Below are 17,403 nucleotides of genomic sequence, written 5' to 3'. Positions count from 1 at the left end.
TAAAAAACTGCAAGAAACCCATGGAACAGCGTTGAGTGAGTTCAGAAGAATGCACACAGCTCATCTTTTGACATGTCTCTTTATTATCCAGGAGTACGCATAAAGAGTTTTGCTTGGCTCGATGCGATGCAGCGTTCTCACTGTGGGGAAACACTGAGAACCGTCCGGATGCTGCGGAGCAAAAACAAACAACAGTCAGACCTGCGTAGTCGGTCAATACACCCTGAAAAACTGAGAAAGTACGGTTCATCTACCATTTGCCACGCTTCATCAGCTCGATGGCATCGTTAACCTGGTCCAAGGCCATGTTGTGAGTGATGAACTCATCCACTTTTATCTTCTTGTCCAGGTAGGCTTTGACCATCTGAGGCACGCCGTCCTTACTCTTGAATCCTGAACCACAGATAAAACCCTTCAAATGTGAGCAAAAGGTTTTATCTTCTTTGTTTACGAACAGGCCAGAGATTGGACAATACAGGCGTCTCACCTCCAAACAGGGAGCCCTTCCAGGTGCGTCCGGCGATGAGCTGAATGGGGCGGGCGGCAAAGTCATCCATGTCCGTCCAGCCAACCAGCACGCTGACGCCCCAACCTCTCACACAAGACTCCAAGGCGCTGCGCTGGAGGGAGAGACGCCCGTGGAACCAAAACGCTCTCACATCTGCAGATGAGCTACGAGAAGTTACTCACCATGACGCCCACATTCCCGACACATTCCAGGGAGAAGTCCACCCCTCCGTCGGTCATCTCCGACAGCACCTGGCTGATTGGCCCGCTGTGATCCTTCGGGTTGACGAAGTCGGTCGCCCCGAACACCTCGGCCTTGGCGAACTTCTCCGGGTTGACGTCCACGGCGATGATCGTCTTGGCTCCTGCAGCCTTGCAGCCCATGACTGCAGCCAAGCCCACAGCTCCCAGGCCGAACACGGCGCAGGTGGAGCCCGGTTCCACCTGCGATACGACGGGGTTCAGTCAACATGGGTCTCTGTCTGCTGGTGTTCCACAAGGTCAAACAGACAAACCTTGGCGGTGTTGACGGCGGCTCCGTATCCTGTGCAGATCCCACAGCCCAGGAGACAGACTTTGTCCAGAGGGGCAGCGGGGTCGATCTTGGCCACGGCCATCTGGTTCATCACCGTGTACTCAGAGAAGGTACTGGTTCCCATAAACTGCAGCACCTTCTTCCCCTTACAGGTGAACCGGGACTCTGGGTCTGACATCACATCCGCATTCCTGAGTATAGAATTTGTTAGATTAAAAATGTAGCTTGAGACTCAATATTTGCATGTTCCACCACAAGGATGAACACACATGGAACCCAAAGCCCTGAACAAAGTGTTCTGTGGCATCATCACAGAACATCTTGGTTACACTCACAGTCCCCCTGGTTTAATAATTGACATATCGATGAGTGTGATGGCAGTGCACCATCTATGGCTCTATGACATAATATGAGCCCATCCTGGGTTCATGAAATGAAGAGATGAGAAGAACAAGATGAGCTCACCAGGCATTCACACACTGGTTGGTTTTGGGACTCATGCAGAAGCGACATTCTCTGCACTGGGGGATGAACAGGGGGATGACCTTGTCTCCTGAAAGTCAAATACAGGAAAGCCATGTCAGAGAAGCTTTAGGTCAACTAACAAAACAACCATTCCGATGGAAAAAGGGTTGTTGGGATTAGAGGTGAGATGCATCGATCCGTCAGGTCGGGAATAGGAGCTTTGACCGACCCGGTTGGAACTCCAAGACTCCGGTCCCGACGCTCTCCACGAAGCCGGCTCCCTCGTGGCCGAGGACTGCGGGGAAGCCGTCTTTGTGCATCCCCTCAAACAGATGATACAGGTCCGTGTGGCACACTCCAGTCGCCACGATCTGAGGCCCCCGAGACAAAACCGCCACAAAGTGAAAACATCGACTTTCTTTCCATCTAAAAGGAGAACCTGGGGGGGTACTTCTAAGGCCGAAAAACAATTGGACGTCTCTCACCTTGATGCGGACCTCGTTGGCCTGGGGCGGGGCCACCTCGATCTCCTCCATCACCAGAGGCTTGTTGGGCTCCCAGGCCACTGCTGCCTTGCACTTGATGACCTACGGGTGGAAGGGGGGGGGACTCAAATGACTCAGGACCATTGCACAGTTCTACAATATGAGTATTTTAGAATGCGTTTCTGCAAAGACGATGAAATGATCCTCTATGGAGCCAAATCCAGGCTTTGTTAAGCTGTCAGTCATGATGCCACGCCCCTCACAGTTGATGCCCCGCCCCCTGTGCCACATCAGGGCCAAAAGTGTGAATGAGAAGGGAAAAAAAAAGATCCAAAAGTGAAAAAAGATTTGAAACTTGAAAATATGATTTGAATCTAAAAAATATATTTTATAAAAAATATATAGAACTGAGTCAAAACTATATGGAACCTAAAAACATGTTTGTCTACTTCTTTAAATTTTGAATACATTGTTGTAATTTTCAATGTTTCAGGTCGTTTTTGAAATGATCAAAACCTTTGGCCTTGATTTGGCTCCATAATCCTCGGTGTACGATTTGTTCCGAAAGATAGCGGTTTCCTGAAAAGCTGCTTGTGGAAAAGCAAACACTGCGTGAAGGTTATGGAATTCCAATGTTGACCTTTGTGGTCTTTTTTTTGGTTCACGGGCTTCATCTTCGCCAGAATCCACAGTGAACAAATCTCTGTCTGGACAGTTTCAAACTAAAAGCACATGTAACACGTTAGAGGGGAAGAGCCGTAAAAATAATAACCGAGTGAAAAAAACACAAGTGTGTGCAAAGATGATTTGACATAACAAACTGTACACAAGGGCACTGAAACACAATGTCAGGAATCAGCTTGTACATTCTACCCTTCTGCATTATGAATATAAACTCATCACTGATCCCCTTTGCATTGTATTCTGACATTTGGTTTTTCTCCCTATAGATACTTGACTTCAATTAAACCACTATAACATACCAATTAAATTAAATCAAAGTTGTACATACTAAAATGCTCTCTTCTTGGATTTTGTACCTACCTTACCAGCTGTTGCCATTTTAGCAGCAAACCTAAAAGCAGAAAACGAAGAGAGTTGAGAGCGAAAGAGCTGCTGGAGCAGAGAGAAGGGCAGATAGACTTTGGCTTTAATGTTTACGCCAGGCTGCAGGAAGAAATCCAGTTGCGCAACATCCAGATGGGGAGGCACCAACTAAATCGAACGATCTATATTATCGTCTCCGGACACTCAAAATCTGGGGCCCGTTCTGCATGTAGAAGCTGTAACCAAATGATGATTACCAACCACGTCCATTGAAATGGCACCCAGCCACTTTGTGCTGTGCAAAGAGACTACTCTTTGCTGTAGGAGTCGCCCTGTTGGTTTGTGAGTCCCTGTTTTGTGCCTTAACGCCCTTTTAATCCATTCTTCCTCTTTGTTCCTGGATTGTAATTTATTATCCAGGATCCTCATTGATATATTGATACAGTAATGTAGTATTGCCAAAAGTGAATATGTTGTTTCACAACGATTTTGATTGATTTGTTGATACCAATTCAACAATAGCTCTGTGGAAAATGATTCATGATGCACAAGTTACATGTGATTGACGTTTGCCAGTCAGTAAAGAACCCACAGTGCTCGTGAAACCTGTTATATATATATGCATGTTGTTTATGTGATAAAGTGACTCTACTGAGTGTTGGGAACGGCCGTACGCAGGGCACCATTTTGTTGGGCGCGACGTAGGGGTTATGTGATGGTTAATAACTAGTGTAAAATTAAATCATTGACATCAATAGAAATATTAATCGCTTAAGATAATTGCTAAGATGATTCACAAAATGAAGAAATACCAGGGCCCCACCCTTAAAGGGACTGATAACCAAACTATAAATCAAGTCTCATAATTGAGTATGTGTATGTGTGTGATAAGGAGGGGAGGGCTCAGGAAGCAGCTAGCTGGATGCTAAGCTACGGACCACATGGCAAACCGTGTAGCTGGGAGGCTGTGTTTGGACACCACGCGTGTTAAACCTCCGTCTGTAGGTAACTCTATATGCTCTAACTCTACACAACAAATCAAAAATAGTGACACATGCTGATCTAACTTCCGCCCAGACTCGGCCTTACTGTGCGCTGATGGGGCGTTCCGGGTTTCCTCGAGTTTCGTTTATCGATCGATTGGGGGTGACGAGGGCTGTTTACGGGGCTCTCAAGTTTTCAAGGCAACTTGGAGTGAATTTTGTCGGGGGTGGACGCAAAGGGTCGACGGGGAGGGAGCGGGGGGGGGGGGAGTAACCAACACGACTCGGACCGGAGTCCAATTTCTCGGCGTGAGGACGCTAGTTGTGTCCAAGGGGGTAGAAGGAGTTTTCCTTCCTGGTGGGCTGCTTGGGTCAGAAGTGGAGACTCGGGGAGCCGGACTTCTCTGGAGCAGCTAGAAAACGGTTGGAGAGGCCTGAATCCTTAATCCTGAGGCCAGTCCGGAGGGATGTTTCCCACAGAGAGATGGATCACACCTACACGCCTACATTCCTTTGGGGGTTTTATCAGGAATCAGGAAACATTTATTACCATAATACGTTAGACATGCCAAGGAATTTGACTTGGTGGTTGGTGCGTAACAGCAGACAGTTAGACTATACAAGACAACATAGCAAGAGAAATAAAATTTAGTACAATATAATGCTATGGTTTAGTAATATGGGCTAGTTTAATAATAAAGGAATACAAGTTTAAAAAGTAAAAAATAAAGTGCACCAGCGAACAGAAAGTGAAAGTGACGTGTGCAGTGTGACGAAAGTGACCGGTGGGATGACAGAGTCAGTCAGTGCCGGCTCTGTTGATGAGCCCGACTGCCGAAGGGAAGACACTGTTGGTGTGGTGGGAGGTCTTCGTCCTGATGGACCTCAGCCTCCTTCCAGATGGAAGGGGCACAAACAGGTTTTTGTCCCGGGTGAGAGGGGTCGGCTACCATCTTTCTCTCTCTGCAAAGCGGATGACACGCTGCAGCCGGCCCTTGTCCTTGGCTGTGGCTGCAGCGTACCAGACGGTGATGGAGGAGCAGAGGATGGACTCCATGGTGGCCGTGTAAAAGTGCACAATCATCATCTTTGGCAGGTTGAATTTCTTCAGCTGCCTCAGAAAAAACAACCTCTGCTGAGCCTTCTTGGTGATGGAGCTGATGTTCAGCTCCCACTTGAGGTACTGGGTGATGATGGAGCCCAGGAAACGGAAGGAATCCACAATAGTGACGGGGCAGTCACACAGGGTGATGGGGGAAGGTGGGGCTCCGTTCTTCCTGGAATCCACAACCATCTCCACTGTCTTTAGAGCGTTGAGCTCCAGGTTGTTCTGGCTGCACCACGACACCAGATGGTCAGACTCCCACCTGTAGGCGGACTCGTCCCCACCAGAGATCAGACCAACGAGGGTGGTGTCATCTGCAAACTTCAGGAGCTTGACGGACTGGTGGCTGGAGGTGCAGCTGTTGGTGTACAGGGAGAAGAACAGAGGGGAAAGAACGTAGTCTTTGGGGGGAACCGGTGCTGATGGTCCGAGAGGCTGAGACATGTTTCCCCAGCTTTACGTGCAGGTTGGTGGAGCTGTGGGGGATGGAGTCAGGACATTGTCAATCAAATCTGCAGCGGAGCTCATTTAGCTCGTCTGCCAGGGGTTTGGGGTTTGGACTTGTAGTTTGTGAGCTCTCCAAACCTAAGCCGAGTCACTTGCTGAGTTTCTCAGTAGTCGATGAGCGTCTCTTGTAATGGTAAAAATATGTTAGAACATTGTCTTGTGCTAAAGCCGTGTCTCAAGTGTCCTGTATTTGACCCCGATGTGCAAAGAGCAGCATGATACAAAATGTTGCTTTGCAGCTGTGCCCTGAGAAGGGAGGACGGTTGACTCGATCTCATAGAAGCTTCAAAACAAAGGACTCCTGTTCGTGGCCTCGGTTCATATCTTATTCTGTACGAAAGTTCTGGATCCAAGTTTTACTTTCATGTCAATTAATTATGATTTGCACCGGCCACTGAGGAGTATCTTGTGTGTGTGTGTGCTACCCTCAGCTTCACCTGGGTTCTTATCTCAACCTGCTTTGCAGCTTCTCGTAGCTGGCACGGAGAATGTTCTTCACATGTGTATAAAAACTCAGCGTCTTTTGTGCTCGGAGACGCCATTTCCACAGAGCACCGTGATACGTGCCGGTGTATTTGACCTCCTGCTTGCAAGCAATAAATGGACTTTTTGCAACTTTGATCATTCATCAAGACTCTGTTTTATCAGACAAATCATTCTCTTCTACCGAGCTTTTATTGAAATATTCCACAACACTCTCACCGCCTTGCAAGTCTTTGTCCCCACTCTTATGTCCTGTAGCAGAACACAGCATTTGAAAGTCAGCCTTGGTCTTACGCTAATGTGGAGCCCAACTTGCGTAACCAGCTGGCACGCACATAAAAAAGCTTTTATTAGCATGTGTGTGAAGGAGGAGGAGTCTTGTTGGCAGCTCGAATCTGCTTTGTTTCTTTATTGTTTTAACAATCTGCCAATATCATCAACACAGGTGACACTTTAGTTAGCAATAATATGCAGATATGTGGCAAATAAAGCGTTTTCTATGATCAAATCCATGAGAATAAGTCAACACAGAAGACACATCCAGTGCAATTCATCAACAGTGTTGAGGACAAAGTGGTGAAAGAAGTCTAATAAGACCGTAGAAGATGAACAATCCAAGTTATGACACGCAACTCTTAGAAAAAACGTTTGCTTCAAAAGGCACTATATCAGAAAAGGAATGATCTCTGAATTGTGGTAGCTCGCACTAAACCAGTGGCGTCATTAAGGGTGAACTCGAGGGCTGTTAAAAAGATAACCATTGTTTAGTGAACTAAATATTACGTATAGCTCCTTTTTAATGACCATAGAACCGTTACACAAAATATTGAGATATATATAGTTGTATCTAGCACCAATCATTTTGAGAGTACTGGGATATAATTCACATTAAGAAAAGCATCATTGGGGGGGTCAACCCGTAAGGTCTCTGGGTTTTACTCTATTTTCATATCAAAATGTAAAGGTTTGGACACGTTTTGCATCGGAAGGAAAGTCAGCCACACAAGAAGCTCCCGTGCACAGTGACGGACACAAAGGAACGTCCTCTGGAGCTCCAACGGCTCATTCTACACGTGACGACATGTGACGTAGCGTCATTCTCGCGGTGCATCAGCAGGACGAGCGGGAGGTCACGCGATGCCTGTCGGGAGTTACATGTGGAATATCCTTCGTTTAGCTTTTGTGGACAGCTCCCTTCATTTAAGCGTTGTTTCCCCCCCCCCCCGAAGCTCAGCAGCACGAAGCCGAAGACGAGTGTGTGTAACGTGAAATAATCTATTTGTCGCACTGCTTCAGAGGGACTAAACTGACCAACTGGTACCAATAAACTGGACATTTGAAAACAAAATAGTAAGATTATCAAGTGATATTAAATTCTTCCGTGACATGAAAACTGTATAAATATGCAGCAATAAAAATAAAAGCATACAATCATACTGATGTCAGTGACATGAAACATAACTGTGAGAATCAGAGGATCAGTTTGAGTAGATATTTCCATTTTTTCCTAACTATTTATTAGTCCTGAAGTTATCATTTCAAAAAAATTTGAATTATTATAATTTACAATATTTCATTCCACATTTCGGAGTTGTGGGTTTAAGCTTTTGTTTACATGATATACTTAAATGTTGACGCTGGAATATATAAAGGCGACTTACAGCTGACAGAGAGCCAGTGTGAGCTTCCCCGAATGACGACTGAAGAAAAAGATTATTTTGTGTTTCTGGGAAATACACTTATTTGCTTCGCTTAAATTTAGATCTGGCGATTGATGGTAAATATAAAGTTATGGCCAGCAGGCTTAGCATTAGCTTAGCATCAAAAACAGTGGATGGCATTTGTTTATTTGGTAAAAAAAAAAAAAAAAAAAAATGCACATCTGGCCACTTGTTTCCAGTACGACATCATCATGTTGAAGCAAGCGCCTCGCTCACCAGTTCAAAGACATTCTCTCTCTTACACACACACACACACACACACACACACACACAGCTTAACATGCAAGAAGCACACACACAACAACTTAAAGTCTTTGACACAAAATTATAAAAAAAATAAGAATAATGTATAAGAATAACAAGGTTAAAGTGGGTTTTTTCACTGTGTGCACCACAGGTTCTGCATGTCGGAGTAAGGCAGGGGACAAGGGACGACTCCTTGCTGCGCTCGTGTCCCCGGTCCTGGTCGTCGCTCGCTTTGGGAGAGCGGCGGCCCCTCTCAGTCGTCGACGTCCTCGTACGCGTCGCGGGCGGCGGGCCGCGCTGGCTGGATTTTGTGTCGGGAATACTTGAGCTGAAGCAGGTCGCCCACCTCGCTGATGACACTCAGCGCCTGTGGAGACATTCGTACAATAAGAAAAGCTGTCACGGCGGAGGGCAGCATGCGGCTGGGAAATTTGAAGCTGCACCAAGCGATATTTCTTATGGACAAAACCCCCCGTCTTGTAAGTTTGAATATCTCTGGGCTGAAGTAGAACAGGCTGACTTTAATGCTGTTTAAGGACCTAGTAGAACATTTGTTACGGCACAGGAGGCCATGAGTCCATTTCTGGCTCATTTATATCATCATGTATTAAATCATTTATATTTGATACATTAATAAATATTTGTCTTGCGCTCAACAAGTCAGTAAAGATTAGTACGATTCGGCGTGTTGGATTTTAATGTGTTCAGTGACATGAAACGTCTTAAGAAGGACAAAAGAAAAGGAATTTTGAAACTACAAAAGCTCAGCAGCAGATAAAAGAGACACAAAAATCGACACGACACATCAAAGTACCGGAGGGGGAGACGGAGAGGACGTTTAACAAAAGAGAGACTTTTACATCACGGGGGGGTAAAAGCATTACAATGCTCCAACTCCCCGTCCTCGCTCGTTTTTTCCACACTTGTGTGTTGAAGAGCAGAAAGACGGACGGGAGAGAATAACGGCCCTCGATACGCCAGCGAGCGTCCGAGCCCACTGAGCCACGAGCCCCCCCCTCCCCCCCGATCACACCTGTAACTCACCCTTCTGTCAGTTTTCCCCGCCCACTAGACCGCCCCTCGCAGCAGAGTGGTCGTGACCTCTTGGCTTGAAAAATATTATACCAGCTTATAACAGGAGGGCTGTAGAAGCAAGTGATATGAACTAGTATCTGCAAGTGGTCCCTCTGTCCAGTGAGACTCGGGACAGACAATCTGTTTATATATATTTAGATATTTTAAACCACACGCAGTGTGTTGTTCGTCAGGTGAACCAGTGAGGTGTGGCTATCCTTTTAATACCCTCATCTTTCAAGTCTTTTTTTTCGGTCTATCTATCCGGCCGGCCTGCTAAACAATCTCCTTATTCTGACCACGTTGTCGCCTCTTTGCCCAAAGGTCGCACAGATAACACACAGTCGGGTTTGCGTCAGTTACCCGGTCGAGCACGTCCCTCGTGTGGGCGGCCGAGAGGCAGAAGCGCGCCCGGGACTCGATGATGGGCGTGGCGGGGAAGCCGACGACCACCACCCCTATGTTCCTCTTCAGCATCTCCCTGCCGAACGCTCTGGTGGGACGGAGGGGAAACGGCAGAAATGACACACAACATCCCTGAGTCATTGTTAGGCGCTCTGTGTAAACGGCTGAAGCTAACAGTAACCGAGCGCACGTCCCTCAGCAGCTCCAGGCTCACCCTATCTTGGCCGGCATGTAGAGCATCATGGGCACCACGGGGGAGTCCTGGTTGCCGTAGATGATGAAGCCCATATCTCGAAGCCTCTTGCGGAAATAGACCGTGTTCACCGCCAGCTGCTGCACGCGCTCAAGGCCTTGGGACGACGAGAGGAGACATTCAAACGGGAGTTGACCGTTGACCAAAGTAAATCATCATTTGGTATATTTAGTCAATCAATGGCCAAAAGGGTCTAACTGTTGACTGAGGTGTATCTGGAGTAGCATTGCAATAATATAACGCAATATCTGCCTTCAGATAAGACTACTGTCTCTGATTTCATGAGTGTGCACCGACACCTGGTGGCGCCGGATGACCATTACAGCAGCTAAGAAGCTAAGTTAGCATTCACTCATTCATGGTCATTTTAGATGATTAGGTAGGAAAGTATCTCAAAAAGAAAACCCCTTCGCAGAGCTTGCAATTTTTTCAAATACGTATCCTTGTACCACCTACCTATTTTTGTTCCATCCTCTCCCATAATGCACTTCATGGAAGTGATGATTTGCTCCACCACAGGAGGAGACATGGAGGTGGCGTAGACCGCACTGTGTGAATGGGAACGCAGGTACTCAATGAGCTCCTAAAGCCAGCAGATACACAGGAGATGTAAGAGGAGACATCGCGCATGAAAAGCTTCAAGCGCTCCGTCAGACCCGGGGGGGGGGGGGGGGGGGCTCAGGACCCTGCGTGACCCTCATTCCCCATATTTGCATTAAAAAACAACGAATCAACAGTTTGTTAGCGTTTCAAAAGATGATGGAACGTATTCTGGAGTAAGTGACAAGAAGCCGGTGAATGTGACGTCAGAGAAGCACTTTGCTTCCTGAAGGTGAGACATCCGTTTTGATCCTCCAATGTCAGGTTGCAGGGCTAATAGGTCAGGAATGCTCTGCTAGGTAGACGATCCACATTGCTGAGATGATTGGTGCCCTCATTAACCGCACCCAGAGCCTGAGTGACAGTTTGGCCTGAACAGGAAAACCATCCGAGTGGTTCAGCGCTCGAGCCGCGTCCTCACCCTTTTCCCTGCGATGTATCCCCCCGCCGCGCCGAAGCTCTTGGTGAAAGTGCCCATCATGACGTCCACATCGCAGGGGTCCAGGCCGAAGTAATCCACCACACCTCTGCCTCTCGGCCCCAGGGCCCCGATGCTGTGGGCCTCGTCTAGGTAAAGATAGGCCCGGTAGCGCTTCTTTAGGGCAATGACCTCGGGCAGGCGCACCACGCTGCCCTCCATGCTGCAGGGGAGGGAAGGGGGGGGGGGGGCACAGCGGAAGGCGTCACAGTTACTGTCGGGCAAATGTGTTCATTTGCTTCATTACAAGCCGGGTAACCTGAGCTCAGGGAAGTTCTCTCGGTTCCTCAGCCGAGGGCCGAGTGCAAACATGCTGAGACCTGTCAGCTGGTGAGCACGCGGCACCTGAATGACACCCGTCACAATTAGTGCGTTCAACTTGTGGTAATGGTGCAAGAATTGCTTTGCCGAGTGTTGCTGCAGACGGCTTCCTGCAGCTTGCCTGTCCGGCAGAATGACGCAGCTTGTGCAGCTAAGGGAAGAAGCTGGTAACTGCTTTTGTTCCACTGCTTTTGTTAAGCCTTCGTAACCGTGACTGCAAAATACCTGAAAGTGATTTTGTTAAAAGACTTGTGAAAAAGGGCGTAACCATGGTTTAGACATGAACCCCATATTATTTTTTTTGTTAAGTGCATGGCCTACAAATCTATATCTATAAATGAAAATTTGCACATTTAAAACATAGTTTCGAGGAGCACATTGACCATTTAAATTCACATCTAAAGGAATAGTGTAATTTCGCTGTGACAGTGACGGAGTTGCTTACTATTTACTGACCTTAAACACACCTACCAATTACAATTATGCTTTTCCAGTAGTACTGTAGCAAATAGGATCGCTTCCAATGGAAAAAGAAAGACCACTTACTTAAAATGACCGTCTATGTGCAATACTAAATTGCATTAAATTTCACATTAATTTCTCACCAATATATCAATATTGGTGGGGGACACGACGCCCCTAAAGAATGCGTGGTTACGCCCATGCTTGTGACGCAAACGGGGAAGCTACCTGTAGATGCCTTCCACCACGATGAGGATCTTCTTCCATGGTCTGTGAGTCCTGGGCTGCCCGTGAACTATGGCCTCTCTCAGCAGCTTCTCAAGGCTCTGCATGTCTGGCAGGAAAGAAATCGAGAGAATGTGACGACGTTTGCTGTATGTGGGTTTGCGTGAGAATGAGGTGAAGTATGCTGGATGCCAGTGGCCTTCAGCAGCTGACATTCCGACTTGGAAGAGGAAAAGCACGAGCGTCACCAACGACGTCAACAAAGGCTTTTCTTCTGCTGCATTCTAGTGTGACAGCGAGCCGGCAATGAACGATACCAAGAGGAGCCGGGAACCAAACACTTCATTGTTTATGTTTCCAAATCCTCGGATTTTGATACTCGATTTAACACCAGACGTAGAAGGAAGAACTACCTCCCCAGTGGTGTGTGAAGAGGAACCACAAGGTACATACATGCAGCATCTATAAGAATAAGTGAGGAAATCATTACTCGGTAGATTCAATCAATGAAGTATGTACCAAAAACATGATGAAAGCTTATTCAACTTTATTATCAGATACTGAGGCAACAATATGCAGTTTAGCATCTCACCAGAAGCGCAAGAAAGCAGATAAAGTGCAGAGTATATATATGCGATGTATATAAATAAAGAGTATATGTGCAGTATGAAACATACATGGAGCAGCATATATACATAAAATATACATATCCAGCATTAAGCAGCAAGGTTGTAATAATAATAAAAATGTGCCTGTGAGTGCAGGTTAGGAGACTTGAAGGAGGACGTCTCTGTAGTCCCAGACTCACTGTTGTGTTTGAAGACTCTGATGGTGGACCCTGAGAGTCTGGTACCCAGGACCAGAGAGGCATGGTTCAATTCATCACTCAGAATCAGACAGCCCTGCAGGACACCAGGCAACATTTACACAGGATTCATTCATCGGATTAGTGCACATCCGTCGGCGGCAGCAGGTAGCGGGGCACAAATACTGAGCAAGTCACTTTAGTACATACGGGCTGCAGAGTTCTTGGCTATAGATATTTGAATGGAGAATGCTGCTTTGTCGGTTCCATTGTTGGCGGTTTAAAAGAAAGAGATTGGGCAACTACTTCTGATTTTAAAGCGTTGCATCATTTCACAACTAAGAAAAGAGGAAGAAGGGAGCGTGGCGAAGCGGCTACCTGCAGAGCAGCAGCGGGACAGAACAGTATTGTTCTGTCACTCTGACGTCTGGTCGAGTCACCAGTAGCTCACGCCAACAGGAAGCGGTTTACCCTGACGCGCGAGGCCAGAGGAGGCACGAGGGAGGCCTCCGTCATGGTGTTACTAAAGGGTTTGTCTGTGTTGTTTTACTACACTACAACAAACAGCTAAAAAGGAGAGAGGGTGAAGAAAAGGGGGGGGGGGGGGGGGGGGGGAGAGAAGAAGACACACCCGTCTCCCGCAGGTCCTACCTTGCCAGCCAGGGCCGGTATGTTCATGGAGTTGGTGGCGAAGCCCATCCCGAACGCCATGGCCGACTCCACGCCCAGGAACTCAGCCACCAGCTTCTCCATTTCCTCGTGCCGGTCGAGGTTACCTGAGGGGCGGGAGTCACACGCCGTCACCTTCCCGGAAACGACCTCCAAACGCGCCGCTTGGTAAACCACCATTGCGGTGGTTCTATTGAGAAGGCGCGACAAAGAGCGCCCGGGTATTAAAACGCTTTGTGTTATTTGCACACCGCGCTGTTAACACAGAATCTACCGTGTTAGTTTCCACAAAACAAACTAGTCCATTATTCCCGCCCCCGCTGCATTCCTGCTGCTCAGCCCAAGTGATAGCGAGAGTGGGAAGGCCCGTGTTTTTGCCGTGTGGTTGTACCAATCTCCTGCCTGGTGCTGGCCACCCCGACGCCGTACTTGGCGGCGACCTCGGACGCGGCGTCGGCGCACGGGCCCGTGTTCTCGGCGAAGCCCAGGTAGTTGTAGGAGCCCAGGTTGATCACGTCCCGCACGACCCGGCCCGTGTAACTGCAAGGGAGAAGGACAGGGCCCGTTGGTAACGGCCGGCGTGGAGGAGGAGAGGTCACCCGTCCGGTATTCGCCCCGCAGAAGGCGGTTGAAATAAATGTCTCGCTCACTCAAAGGTCCAGTTGTAGTCGCGGGACGTTCGCTCCATCAGGTTCATTTTGGCCCCCGGGACGCTGCATATGGGCCTGTTCCAGTTGTCTCTTATGCGTATGTAGAGGTTTCGGGTGTAGAAGTTCTCAAAGTCCTGGTAGAGGGGCACAAAACCCTACATGTGGATGGAGAGAGAGAGAGAGAGAGAGAGATGTGAGGGGGAGCAGGGAGGCCGATGTTATCAGGTGTTGTTTTGGTCCAGTAACACGTTTGTCTTTAGCAGACAAAGCTGGAAGGAAAGAAAATGAGGACATTCGGGAATTCAATTTCAGGAATTTCCTGTTCCTTCTTAGAGAAAGCACGCGCGGCATATCCTCGAGTCCATGACTTCCCCGCGCTTATCTCAGCCGCTTCCTTTCCTCGACGTGACCGAGCAAACAATGGGCCGCACTATCGAAGGTCACGTAACAGGTTGAAAACAACCTTGGCGGGCCAAGGGCGCGTTTCGACAAGAGGCGCCGAGATGTGGACTTCCTCTGCAGTCTCCGAGCGACGCTAACGAAACTTAAGACTGGTGCAAATACACTTTGGGGAAACTCTGCGGTGGGGGGGTCAGGGGTCACAGAGCCAGGGCCCCCTCAGAACGACCAAAACAGGCGGCGTTCAGCGCGCTCACCGTCTGCTCCTCCTTCTCCCGGCCGATGTGGCACCGCTCGATCTTCCAGTGGCGGAGGAAGTCGCGCAGGTAGCCGAAGACGGTCAGCACGCCGTAGCCCATGTAGGTGAGCACCGCCACCAGCATGGGGGTCTCCTCGAAGGACTCGGCGAAGGGCCGCGGCGCCGCGGGGACCTGGGGCGACATTGGAAAAGCGGGAAAAACGCTGATTAAAAAGGACCTGGGCCGTGAATGAAGATGACGCCCGATGTTGTCAACAGTAAATCGTATTATTCAGTGCATATTACTTTTAGACTTAGAGTCGATATAAGCGATGTGGCTGCATAATAACGTATGAAGTCCAGCCCAGTCAGCTGAGGTTTCTGCGTCTCACTCTGAAGGTGACTTACGTTCACTCGAGGGGGAACATAAGGAGGCCTCTGGTGCCGCTGTACTCCAACCGTACAGGAAATAAAAAAACAGCGTGCGCCAAACGCCAGGATTTGACTGACAAATAAGGGAAGGGCCCGGTGGGTGTTGACGTTGGTGCGAGCACGCCGACCCGAGTGGCGTCTCGACGTTTTCGTGAACAGAGCGCGTTCATGACAGACCGTGAAAGAAAAAGGAGGTTTTGCTTTAAAAAAAAACCTGCAGGCGGATGAATTGCCATCACGTGTGTGCGTCCCTGTGCTGATGGCCGCGAGGCGCTGCATGTGACCAGTCATGCGTTTCTCTCTAATGCCTCCACACGGGCAGCCAGGCTGAAAACACTGCGTTTTCAGACTATTGTTTTGTGCCTCAAACTCTCAAAACTGGTATTGTACCTCACACTTTTAATACAACTTTTTCTTTTCTTTTCATTTTGATGAGAAGGGAAAAATCCGCACTCATGAACATTCTAATGAAATCAGTATCAAAACCTTTCCATGCGCCTCTGGGCCCGTGTGAGGCAGCATCTGATCACACTGTCCCAGGGGGGGCTTTTAATTTCAGACTTGACACCCAAGGGTGGAAATTTCATTAGCCTCTTTGGAAAAAAGCTCTTACCCAGCGTGCACGCGGTCTCAACGGACAACCTTATCTGAAGACTTGCACTGGTGTTACTCACAACTGAAGTGAGTAACCATCTACACGTTAACGGAGTAGTGTGTTTGCATCACGCCTTTAAAGAAATAACACATATTTATCGTTTAATTGAGGTTGAGAGGAGCAGCCAATACACTGTAATTAGTTTCCATCAAAAAACAGGCCACTCCCTCTGACAATAACACACTGTGAACTGAGGTTGTTGTTATTATTATTGTCATTGGCTCTCTCATTGGCTCATCGATTATTGTCATTCCTCTATCTTAATCAAAGAAGCAATGTAGGTTTAACAGATAATCCTCTACTTAAATTCGGCAGTCATATGATATTATCATAATTCACATGCCAGCCTTTTGAGAGCTGTCCCCCCGTGGGTCCGGTGGGGACCATGATGAGCCCGTTCACTAAATTGCGAATTTAATATTTTCAAATGTGTTTTGGTTTAAATAGGATTATGCCGAATCCGACAGCGTCTCGTTAGAATTCGTGAAACGCGTTTAATTCATGTTTTGAGGGAGCCTATAACAACGTGAACACGCGAGAACACGCTCAATCTCGGGTGTTTCACACGGGATCTGGCGTTCACGCCACTGGAGAATCACGCACGCCTCGATGGCGGCAAACCGCCCTCCTAACGGGGCGCTGATGGAAGTCAGTGACGCCAGCATCGTCCACGGTGTTTCCGGGGGGGGTTCGGACCCCCCCCCCCCCGGCTACACCAGTCTCTCTCCTCCCCGGTCCCATCCCCGGGCCTCACCCTCCTCCTCCGCATCCGCCTCCTGCTCCTCTCCTTCCCCGGGGGGGGCAGCGGGGGGCGCTCGGCCCGCCGCTCATGGCCGCGGCGGAGGCTCTTCGCCGAGCCGTTCCTCTCCGGCCTCAGTCCGTTCTTCGCCCGCTGACACACGTCCCCGTCGGCCGGCTGCGTTGCGGGGCTCTCGGTCATTGCGGGCCAACGATGCGTGGAGCCGCGACGGTGACTCGCATGTAGTGACGCGGGGAGGAAGGGGGGGGGGGAGGAGGAGGAGGAGAACGAGGGGTGGGAGGCGGTGACAGCACCCGAAACCGGGGACCGTTAAAAGACCACAAACGCGCGCGCGCACACACAACAAACACACACGATTAACACGCGGACTCTGTGGAACATTGAAAAAAACAAATCCAGACGCAAAATTGCCGGAAATCAACGCCCATAGTAATACCGAGCGGGATGCGATAAGGGGGCGGGGCTAAGCATTTCGCAAGTGTGGAAGGGCGTGGCTTGATGTACGTGAACTTGATCACGCGGTTATGGGTTTACAGCGTTTGTGGAGGAAATAGAAAGTGAAGCACTTTTATCTGTAGGACCCTTAGAAATATGCCCTGCTAGAGTGAAGTGATTTTAATACCCGAGGGCACCACATGCTGGAACAATAATACCATATTGTTCTTGTTAAATATTTTGATGTTATTTGCTTAAATCCAGCTTGTATGCAAAGGTATTGTCCATCCACTAACATATCATTATATCAATATAATGTAATGCTTACATGAACACATTTGAATTTTCTTATATTTAGTTCAAATCTAGCCCCCCCCCCCCCCCCCCCCCCCCCCCCCCCCCCCCCCCCCCCCCCCCCCCCCCCCCCCCCCCACACACACTGTTTATCCGATATTATG

At 48.6% G+C, this 17,403-nt stretch overlaps 2 protein-coding genes across 2 annotated transcripts; both read right to left on the bottom strand.

Annotated features, from left to right (window-relative positions):
• Positions 1-65: 65 nt before the first annotated feature.
• On the bottom strand, positions 66-3,402 carry LOC120832942 (alcohol dehydrogenase 1). The gene is made up of 9 exons (XM_040199657.2): positions 3,037-3,402; positions 1,993-2,094; positions 1,737-1,878; positions 1,508-1,595; positions 1,023-1,233; positions 691-951; positions 488-620; positions 255-393; positions 66-171 (listed from the first exon to the last, which is right to left on the bottom strand). Exons 1-9 carry the CDS (start codon positions 3,052-3,054, stop codon positions 138-140), a joined length of 1,128 nt encoding a protein of 375 aa, XP_040055591.2. The 5' UTR covers positions 3,055-3,402; the 3' UTR covers positions 66-137.
• Positions 3,403-6,498: 3,096 nt separating this feature from the next.
• On the bottom strand, positions 6,499-16,800 carry LOC120832783 (serine palmitoyltransferase 2). The gene is given in 13 exon segments (XM_078089376.1): positions 6,499-8,451; positions 9,522-9,651; positions 9,778-9,913; positions 10,273-10,399; positions 10,838-11,057; positions 11,906-12,011; positions 12,711-12,804; positions 13,359-13,483; positions 13,768-13,916; positions 14,027-14,181; positions 14,683-14,856; positions 16,500-16,562; positions 16,565-16,800. Coding segments are annotated over 13 exon segments (1,719 nt in total). The 5' UTR covers positions 16,691-16,800; the 3' UTR covers positions 6,499-8,337.
• Between the last annotated feature and the right edge of the window lie 603 nt (positions 16,801-17,403).

This window comes from Gasterosteus aculeatus, chromosome 15, assembly GCF_964276395.1.
Source record: "Gasterosteus aculeatus chromosome 15, fGasAcu3.hap1.1, whole genome shotgun sequence".
In the NCBI taxonomy this organism is placed as follows: domain Eukaryota; kingdom Metazoa; phylum Chordata; class Actinopteri; order Perciformes; family Gasterosteidae; genus Gasterosteus; species Gasterosteus aculeatus.
Note: the sequence above shows the minus strand (reverse complement) of the source record. Positions and strands in the feature narration are given on the sequence as shown.